This window comes from Sander lucioperca, chromosome 6 (genome assembly GCF_008315115.2).
Source record: "Sander lucioperca isolate FBNREF2018 chromosome 6, SLUC_FBN_1.2, whole genome shotgun sequence".
Classification (NCBI taxonomy): Eukaryota; Metazoa; Chordata; class Actinopteri; order Perciformes; family Percidae; genus Sander; species Sander lucioperca.
The window spans coordinates 23,505,371-23,516,650 of NC_050178.1; the positions used below are offsets into that span (position 1 = coordinate 23,505,371).

General features: G+C 36.2%; 1 protein-coding gene across 4 annotated transcripts in view; it reads right to left on the minus strand.

The window, feature by feature from the left end:
- The window catches only part of mfsd4aa (major facilitator superfamily domain containing 4Aa), a 33,190-nt gene continuing 21,910 nt past the window's right edge, over positions 1 to 11,280 (minus strand). Inside the window, exons 8-10 of one of the 4 annotated variants that reach the window (XM_036002380.1) lie at positions 6,402 to 6,440; positions 4,305 to 4,425; positions 1 to 854 (exon numbers count right to left, since the gene is read on the minus strand). In XM_036002380.1, coding sequence (XP_035858273.1) covers positions 815 to 854; positions 4,305 to 4,425; positions 6,402 to 6,440 — 200 coding nt within the window. In that variant the 3' untranslated portion in view covers positions 1 to 814. Of the gene's footprint in view, positions 873 to 4,304; positions 4,426 to 6,369; positions 6,441 to 11,280 lie in introns of all 4 variants that reach the window. The other 3 variants (XM_036002379.1, XM_031304933.2, XM_031304932.2) reach the window with 3 other exon arrangements.

The window sequence follows — 11,280 nt, forward strand, 5'->3', positions numbered from 1 at the left end:
ACAGGCTGATATGAGTCATATTTTAACAGTAGCAACCAAATACACTGCAGTTGTTTTGACAAAAACAGCAGACATCATACAAGACCATTCTCATTCATACTGAAAAGGCAATACTTAATCATTAAACCTAATACTTAATCATTGCAGTATCTTTTTAATCAAGCTATAGCAGGGTAATAATGGGCTGCAAGAGTTGATTGGGCCAAAAGTGATCAAGTACTGATCAGCCACTCTCCAGAGAGGGTGTCGAAGTGTCCTCGAGTCCTCCTAGTCTGGATCCATTTCCAGGATAATCTCCGGATGTTCCAGCGGACGTCCCTTCTGCTCTGTGTGTTGCCGTTGTCTTAACACTGTTCGCTTCCGAAAGCAACAACAAACTTTGAGCTAGCAAGCTACACGCTAGAAATGACAAGTTTTGAAGGAAATTTTGATTGTGCAACAAGGCAGGGATAGGTCTGGCAACGCGAGACTACTGAACCGCTAACTGCTCGTGATGAGCAGCCCCTGCCATCAGTGTGTAAATGTGTGTGTAAAACGATTTGAGTGGTTGGGCAACTAGAGAAGTGCTATATAAATGCAGTCCATTTACCATCCATTGGGCTGCTTGTTGATCATCGGGCTTGAAAGTAGATTTCTCTTCAGGTAGAAAATGTTCAGTTGGAGGAGGCCAGGATAAAGCTCATTTTCTAAGACTGGGGTAGGTTGTGGGCATGTCAGAGATGGTTCTTCCAATGCTCCTTTTCCATCTTCCAAAGAAACACATTTCGGTCATTTGTGTCCTGTGGTGTCGCCCCCTCCAGTCTCTCAGGGACCCTCAGATCACGAACCTCCTGTTTGTGGCTTCTTTTTCATGTCTGTGCTTTGAGACAAATCTGAAAGACAAATAGTCATGATTAGTTAGACAAATAGTCATGATTAGTTAGACAAATAGTCATGGTTAGTTAGACAAATAGTCATGATTAGTTAGACAAACAGTCATGGTTAGTTAGACAAATAGTCATGGTTAGTTAGACAAATAGTCATGATTAGTTAGACAAATAGTCATTATTTAGACAGATAGACAAATAGTCATGATTAGTTAGACAAATAGTCATGATTAGTTAAGACAGTCATGATTAGTTAGACAAACAGCCATGGTTAGTTAGACAAACAGTCATGGTTAGTTAGACAAACAGTCATGATTAGTTAGACAAACAGCCATGATTAGTTAGACAAACAGTCATGATTAGTTAGACAAACAGTCATGATTATTTAGACAAACAGTCATGGTTAGTTAGACAGTCATGATTAGTTAGACAAATAGTCATGATTAGTTAGATAAACAGTCATGATTAGTTAGACAGTCATGATTAGTTAGACAAATAGTAATAATAAATAGTAACCCTAACCCACTTAAATACATGTCAGACAAATTACATTCACACAAAACCTTAAAGTGCTCATATTATGCTCATTTTCAGGTTCATAATTGTATTTTGAGATTGTACCAGAATAGGTTTACATGGTTTAATTTTCAGAAAACACCATATTTTAGTTGTACTGCACATTGCTGCAGCTCCTCTTTTCACCCTGTGTTCAGGTCTCTGTTTTAGCTACAGAGTGAGACCTCTCACTGCTGTAACATCTTTGTTGGGAGTCACACATGCTCAGTAGCTAGGTAAGATCACATGCTCAGTAGCTAGGTAAGGACTACATAAGCTAGCTAGCTGTTTCTCCAACTTCAGTAGTACAAGGCAGGATTAGCCGGGAGACTTCTTCTAAACGAGGGCGCACTTCCAACTTTGCGTGGAATACCTGCAGAACAGGGACATGGAAGTAGTTCTTTTGTAGATTATGGTGAACTAGTGTGTGTTGTAGCAGTGTTTTGCCATTGAGAACGAGCTAGCATGCTAACGGTTAGCCCCCTAGCCCCCTCGTCTCGGCTAGTGACGTAGAAAGCCGTGCAGATTTTGACCAGCTCACCTGGAGACTGAAGGCAGGACACATTCAGAAACCGTATCTCACTCTAAACAGCATGGATGGTTTTTTTCCAAGTTTGTATGTGTGTGGAAGCACCAGAGACACAAAATAACTCCCCAAATCCCAGAAAAAGTGATTTTTTTTCATAATATGGGCACTTTAACACCTTGATCTCACTAAGCAACACACCGCAGAATTGTGACTTTCTGAATCTGCAATATAACCAGTAACATTTGTCTGTCAGGTAAATGCAGTAGTACGTTTTCCTCTGAAGTAGAAGTACACACTAAGTCAGTCGTATACAGTTGAGTTGCATATTAATTGCTTTGAGGGCCTTATGTAAGTTATTTCGGGGTGCAATGGTTCTGGAGAAAGCTGCAAGCAGCGATACAGGAGGCCAGGACATCAGCCCGTTCCAAACAGGCAGGTTTTAAACAGGCACTGCACTAGTGGGGCAAATAAATTTAATGAATGATTGATTCAGTCTGTGTACACCAGGGTTGTCAAACCCATTTTAGTTCATGGGCCACATAAAGCCCAATTTGATCTCAAGTGGGCTGGACCAGTAAAACCATCGCCATGATGAGTCTCATAGGCTATGTTCACACTGCAAGTCTTAATGCTTAATTTGGATTTTTTTGCTCAGATCTGATTTTGTGTGGCTGTTCACATGACCTTTTAAACCGTGGCCTATATCAGATTCCAGTGTGAACTGTTTGTGGTTTCGAACTGACCCGCATGTGCAAAAGACCAATACCAATGCATCAGACGCAGCACGCTGCTGCACTAAAGTTAGGGAGGTGATGGAGGAAGTCAGCATTTTGGCTTTTATTTCAAAATGTTTGTGTAATGGCAGCCGTAACATTAATGAGCAGGTGCTGAGGAGGAGAAGAATGAAGAGAAAGAGAGCCAAATTGGCTATTTTGGCCTTTTGCGGGGTTATGGCTGCAAATTCACTACAGAGGTCTGTGTGGATACAGAGATGAAGCCAGGAGTGATGGGACTGCGTTGTGAATAAGCTTCACAGAGACGCAGTTTAACTCCCCCTGTCGCATAATTGTGATAAATGTCGATGTAGATTGACGTAAAAGTCGCATCAAATCCGCCTTGGTTGTTCACACTGCGGCCGCATTGAAAAAAAATCAGACCTGGGTCTGATTCAGGACCACATATGGTTCACACTACTTCTGAAGGAGTCTGACCTGGTCACTGGACTCCAAAAAAATCTGATTTGGGCCACTTTTGCCTATTCCTTGAGCACTAGAAGGTGCTATGAGTACACCAAGCACACTGGCTTCTCATTTACCTCTGGGAAGAAATAGGAATGGGTCCATCTTTCTTGGAAAACCTGAAACTCTGTGTCCACATTTTTCCACCGGTGGCTCGTGCATTAACAATAGCCTACGCCTGACGGTGTTGGGTTACGGTTCCTTTACGTAACCATTTGGGATCTGTAATAGCCAATATCCAGCCTAGGGCCTGCTACTCTTATTAGGACTATGTTACCCCCAGTTAATAAATAGGAATAGCAGTGCATTTCATTTAAACATTCAAATGAATGACTTCTCTGAAATTTTCTAACTTTAAAAAGTCATCCAGTGGGCCGAATTTGACCCTTTCGTGGGCCAGTTCTGGCCGTATGTTTGACACCCCTGTACACTGACATGTTATATGTGTTACTGCTTCTGCTATCAGCTGCTCCTCCACTGTAGCCTCCACCTGCTTTGGAGTCTGTACTGTTTCTATGCATCCTTGACGCTCTTTATTTCCAAGTCACATTGCATAAATAGCCACATAGCAACAGGTTGCTATGCAGGTTGCTATGAGACATCAGTGTTTTACTAATACAGCCTTTTTCTTAAAGCTGCATTGAATTTATACTCCCAAAAAACAAGAGTTATTGGAATTTCCATCATACTCTTTATGTGTCAGGGCAGTGGTGGCTGGTTCAATCCCCAGACCGATCAAATCTGGGAGGGGAAAGTGAAAGAGCAGCTTGTCCTTCCCTCATTACCACCACTGAGGTGCCCTTGAGCAAGGCACTTAACCTCCAACAGCTCCAGTGGAGCTGCTCAGTGGCAGCAGATCAGACTGTGGTAGTACTGGGCAGCTTCCAGGTATGAATGTGATCAGATCAGACTGTGGTAGTACTGGGCAGCTTCCAGGTATGAATGTGATCAGATCAGACTGTGGTTGTACTGGGCAGCTTCCAGGTATGAATGTGGTCAGATCAGACTGTGGTTGTACTGGGCAGCTTCCAGGTATGAATGTGTGAATGTGACAGGTTGTCATTGCAAATGAGAAGTTGTTCTCAATCGACATGTGTCAAACGGATGTGTGTTTACCTGTGCTGCAGTTTCTGTGGCTGTGCTGCACCCAGAGGAGCAGCAGGAACAGGCAGAAGCCGATGGATGATGCTATTGTACAACACACCAGGAAACTGTAACTGCCCTGACTCTGGATCACCTGCAGGAAGAGATACACACATACACAGTGATGTTATTTCAAACGACTCTGAAAAGCAATGTAGCCACAAAACCAGTTCAAAATGGCACAGACACAGAGGACTGCCACTGCACAGGTAGGGTTGGGTACCGTTTGAATTTTTCCGATTCCGATTCCTAAACCGATTCTTGAAAAACTGAAAAATGACATCAAAGAAAGGCTGTTTCATGGAGTTTTTTTTTTTTAATTGAAAATTATTTAAATTTAACAATATATTAACGTTTTAAAGTACTTAAATATATCATAAGTAAACCTAAGTCACCTAACACATAACTACAATAATTTAACAAATAACAGTTACACTATTAACAAGTAACTAAATAAATGTTGAGTTGGTATGCCAACCAGCTTCAAACTTTAGCCGTTCTTTTGCAGAAAAATGACCATATTTGCTTCTCTAGCGAGATACTACACCTCTCCTGACTGGGGAGGAAAATCACACACCGCATGTCAGGCTTTATCCCAGCAACGTACTGTACATCCGTTGAGGCAGACTTGTTTAATAGCATTTTCCATACTCATGTGCTGGCTTAGCTTTAGGGCTGCAACTAACGATTATTTTCATAGTCGATTATTTTCATCTGTTGATTATTTTCTCGATTAATCGATTAGTTGTTTTTAGATTAGTTGTTTAGTTGTATCTATAAAAATGTCAAAACATGGTGAAAAATGTGGATCCGTGTTTCCCAAAGCCTAAGAGGACGTCCTCAAATGTCTTGTTTTGTCCAAAAGATCTTCAGTTTACTGTCACAGAGGAGAGAAGAAACTAGAAGATCTTCAGTTTACTGTCACAGAGGAGAGAAGAAACTAGAAAATATTCAGTTTACTGTCACAGAGGAGAGAAGAAACTAGAAGATCTTCACATTTAACAAGCTGGAATCAGAGAAATCGTATTTTTTTTAATAAAAAAATGACTCAAATGATTAATCGATTATCAAAATAGTTGGCGATATTTAATAGTTGACAACTAATCGATTCATCGTTGCACCTCTACTTAGCTTGGCTCGGCTCGGCTCAGCTTGACAACACCTGCTTAAAGGTGAGTCTTCGGTGTTGGTGAGTTGGTGACACAGCGCTATCTTAAAAATGGCCTACGTGTGAAGTTTGCAGCTTAATCTATGTGTAGTAATGTGTGTAGTAATTCTTCAGTTTAGGGAAATCCCACAATCTCTACACAGCACGATGAGGCCAGCGACGAAGTCCGTAACGCAGAAGTAAAGCACACCCTCTCATGTAATTTAGTTATGGGAACGCAAATCAGCACGCCATCAAGGGTCAGTGTAACGCTTATCAGTTCAATTTTGGAAATTTGGACATTTGGAAAAACAGAAAAATGGGTTAAAATATCCAATTTTTCATTTTTTTCCACCTTGACAAATTAAAAAAATTGGATCTTTAAACTGTTTTTCCAATTTTCTGTTTTTATTCAGAGGATCAGAAATTTTGAAAATTAAAAAATTGCGTCTGGGCTCCAATTATTCAATACTGCCATGATATTCTCTCTTCCTCTACTTTGTGGAATATGCAGGTCATTAACTGCATATGGACCAAAAAAAACAAACTGATAGACTTTGGCGTCAGAGGTGCAACTGATGGTTTCGTGTGTGTGTGTGGGGGGGGGGTAGCTAGGTGGAACGAGGGAGAGAATACCATTACAGTATTGTATAATTGGAGCTCAGATGCAATTTTGTAATTTTCTAAATTTCTGATCCTCTGAATAAAAACAGAAAATTGGAAAAACTTTTTAATTTGTCAAGGCGGGAAAAAAATGAAAAATTGGATATTGGAACCCATTTTTCTGTTTTTCCAAATGTCCGTTTGTACTTAGAAAATTGAACTGATAAGCGTTACACTGACCCAAAAGTGCCAATGAAAAGAAAACCAGACCGGAGAAAAATGTCTTACCGATCCAACGAGCAGCTGCAGGATCATCTCACCTGTGCTGGCACTGGTCACCAGGACCGTTGTGGCACAACCTTTAACACATGAGAAATAGACAGAAATTGCCAATAAAATGCTACTCCTCCCACGGACTTTCACCTGCAGATCTCATTCAAACTTTAAACTACTTACAAAACCTTCAGCTGTTAGAAAATGATTTAGCTTTAGAGAAGGGAGGCAAGTGGAGGAGTCAGGGATGCAATTTAAGGAAAGTGAGATGCACTGTATGACTTTTTTCAACATACTATACTATGACTTTTTAGCACTTTTTGCAACATACTATACTATGACTTTATCGACATACTGTATACTATGACTTTTTTAGATATACTATACTATGACCTTTTTCGATATATAATGCTATGACTTTTTCTGATTTTTTTGGGCACTTTTTTCAACATACTATACTATGACTTTTTTATGACTTTATTCAACATACTATACAATTACCTTGTATCACTTTTTTTTGACATACTATACCATAACTTTTTTCGATATATCATGCTATGACTTCATGACGTTTTTCGTCATACTATACTATGACCTTTTTCGATATATTATGCTATGACTTTTTCTTTTTCTGATTTTTTTGGGCACTTATGACTTCATGACTTTTTTCAACATACTAAACTATGACTTTTTAGGTCTTTTTCGACAAACTATACGATGACGTTTTAGGTATTTTTTGACATACTATACTATGACTTTTTAGGTCTTTTTTGACATACTATACTATGACTTTTTGCAACGTACTATACTATGACTATATCGACATATACTATGACTTTATCAACATACTGTATACTATGACTTTTTTAGATATACTATACTATGACCTTTTTCGATATATTATGCTATGACTTTTTCTTTTTCCGATTTTTTTGGGCACTTTTTTCAACATACTATACTATGACTTTTTTATGACTTTATTCAACATACTTTACAATTACCTTGTATCACTTTTTTTTGACATACTATACCATAACTTTTTTCGATATATCATACTATGACTTCATCACTTTTTTCAACATACTAAACTATGACTTTTTAGGTCTTTTTTGACATACTATACTATGACTTTTTGCAACATACTATACTATGACGTTTTTTGTCATACTATACTATGACTATCGACATATACTATGACTTTTTAGGTCTTTTTCGACAAACTATACGATGACTTTTTAGGTCTTTTTCGACAAACTATACGATGACTTTTTAGGTCTTTTTCGACATACTATACTATGACTTTTTAGGTCTTTTTCGACAAACTATACTATGACTTTTTAGGTCTTTTTCGACATACTATACCATGACTTTTTAGCACTTTTTTGACATACTATACCATAACTTTTTTCGATACATCATGCTATGACTTCATGACTTTTTTCAACATACTAAACTATGACTTTTTAGACAAACTATACTATGACTTTTTAGCACTTTTTGACATACTATACTATGACTTTTTTAGATATACTATACTATGACCTTTTTCGATATATTATGCTATGACTTTTTCAGATTTTTTTGGCACTTTTTTCAACATACTATACTATACTATGACTTTTTTATGACTTTATTCAACATACTATACAACAGGGGTGGCGAACCTGTGGCTCTTGAGCCGTATGCGGCTCTTTGCCTGCTCCTGTGAGGCTCTTACTGTGTGGCTGGGGGCTGTGTCATTGGTTGATTGTTGTCTTTAACTTTTCTGAAACATACAGTATTTCAGATAAGTAAAAAAAAAAAAAACACATTTGAATGCATCTGCCAATACATTTGCCAATTATTTTAAAATGGAAAATAATGCAGCAGAGTTTTGAGGACAGATTCTGCAACCTGAGGAAAAACAGCGGCCACAGATCACCTTCCTCATTAACCCTTTCACTGCTGAATCAGATTGTTTGAAAGCCCCTTTAGTGACAAACGAGTGGCCACAACAGAGTTCTAGCAAGACCTGAAAAGGATTGTGGATAACAAAGACTGTCAGGTTTCCCACTGAGTCAATCTAAGTGAGAAAAAAAACTATGAAAACTGCTATGTATTATAACTGTCATCAGATCTGGAAGTCACTGTTGCTGTTGTAGTGTGGACGTGCATGTGTTGTGTGGCTTTTTGCTATGGTACAGGTTTTTTTTGTGGCTCTTTATACCTAACTGGTTGGCCACCCCTGTACTATACTATGACTATATCGACATATACTATGACTTTATCGACATACTGTATACTATGACTTTTTTAGATATACTATGACCTTTTTCGATATATTATGCTATGACTTTTTCTTTTTCAGATTTTTTTGGGCACTTTTTTCAACATACTATACTATGATTTTTTTATGACTTTATTCAACATACTATACAATTACCTTGTATCACTTTTTTGACATACTATACCATAACTTTTTTCGATATATCATGCTATGACTTCATGACTTTTTTTGACAAACTATACTATGACTTTTTAGATCTTTTTTGACAAACTATACTATGACTTTTTAGGTCTTTTTCAACAAACTATACTATGACTTTTTAGGTCTGTGTTACATCACCTTTCCTTTTAACAACACTCAATAAGCGTTTGGGAACTGAGGACACTTATTGTTGAAGCCTGTATTTTTAATTTTTCAAAATACTATACTATGACCTATTTCAACAAACTACACAATGACTTTTTTCGACATACTATACTATGACTTTTTAGGTATTTTTTGACATACTATACTATGACTTTTTAGGTATTTTTCGACAAACTACACTATGACTTTTTGCAACATACTATACTATGACGTTTTTCGTCATACTATACTATGACTTTATCGACATATACTATGACTTTTTTAGATATACTATACTATGACCTTTTTCGATATATTATGCTATGACTTTTTCTTTTTCAGATTTTTTCAACATACTATACTATGACCTTTTTATGACTTTATTCAACATACTTTACAATTACCTTGTATCACTTTTTTTTGACATACTATACCATAACTTTTTTCGATATATCATGCTATGACTTCATGACTTTTTTCGCCATACTATACTATGACTTTTTAGATCTTTTTCGACAAACGATACAATGACTTTTTGCAACATACTATACTATGACTTTATCGACATACTGTATACTATGACTTTTTTAGATATACTATACTATGACCTTTTTCGATATATTATGCTATGACTTTTTCTTTTTCTGATTTTTTTTGGGCACTTTTTTCAACATACTATACTATACTATGACTTTTTTATGACTTTATTCAACATACTATACAATTACCTTGTATCACTTTTTTTTGACATACTATACCATAACTTTTTTCGATATATCATGCTATGACTTCATGACTTTTTTTGACATACTAAACTATGACTTTTTAGATCTTTTTTAACAAACCATACTATGACTTTTTAGGTCTTTTTCGACATACTATACTATGACTTTTTAGGTCTTTTTCGACATACTATACTATGACTTTTTAGGTCTTTTTTAACAAACCATACTATGACTTTTTAGGTCTTTTTCGACATACTATACTATGACTTTTTAGGTCTTTTTCGACATACTATACTATGACTTTTTAGGTCTTTTTCGACAAACCATACTATGACTTTTTAGGTCTTTTTCGACAAACCATACTATGACTTTTTAGGTCTTTTTCGACATACTATACTACGACTTTTTAGGTCTTTTTCGACATACTATACTACGACTTTTTAGGTCTTTTTCGACATACTATACTATGACTTTTTAGGTCTTTTTCGACATACTATACTATGACCTTTTAGGTCTTTTTCGACAAACCATACTATGACTTTTTAGGTCTTTTTCGACAAACCATACTATGACTTTTTAGGTCTTTTTCGACAAACCATACTATGACTTTTTAGGTCTTTTTCGACAAACCATACTATGACTTTTTAGGTCTTTTTCGACAAACCATACTATGACTTTTTAGGTCTTTTTCGACAAACCATACTATGACTTTTTAGGTCTTTTTCGACATACTATACTATGACTTTTTAGGTCTTTTTCGACATACTATACTATGACTTTTAATGAGATTTTTATGAATTAAATACTGAATATCAGCGAGTCTTAAGTGAAGAAATAGCAAAGACATGTCATATAGCTCAGGGTGATAGGAGAATGCATAGAAGACTCAAGGTTCTGTGTTCAAAGATAAATATGCCAATTTTTTCAACATTTTTGCCATTCTATACTATGACTTTTTTATTGACTTTTTCAACATACTATAATATGACTTGCCTGCAACATGTTCCAAAAAAGCTGGGACAGGGGCATGTTTACCACTGTGTTACATCACCTTTCCTTTTAACAACACTCAATAAGCGTTTGGGAACTGAGGACACTTATTTTTGAAGCCTGTATTTTTAATTTTTCAAAATACTATACTATGACCTGTTTCAACAAACTACACAATGACAATTTTCGACATACTATACTATGACGTTTTTATAATTCTTTTTTCTACATACTATACTATGACTTTATCACTTTTTTGAAAATACTTTACTATGACTTCTTCCATATACTATACTATGACTTTTTATAATTTCTTTTCGACATACTATACTATCACTTTTTTATAAAAAAAAAATTCTACATACTATGACTTTTTATAATTTTTTCAACATACTATACTATGAATTTTTATACATTTTTTTCGACATTCTATACTATGACTTTTTTTTAAAAAATTCGACATTCTATACTATGACTTTTTTATCACTTTTTTCAAAATCCTTTACTATGACTTCTTCGATATACTATACTATCACTTTTTTCAACGTACTGTACTAACGTTATCACTTTTTTTAACATACTACACTGACTTTTTTCGAC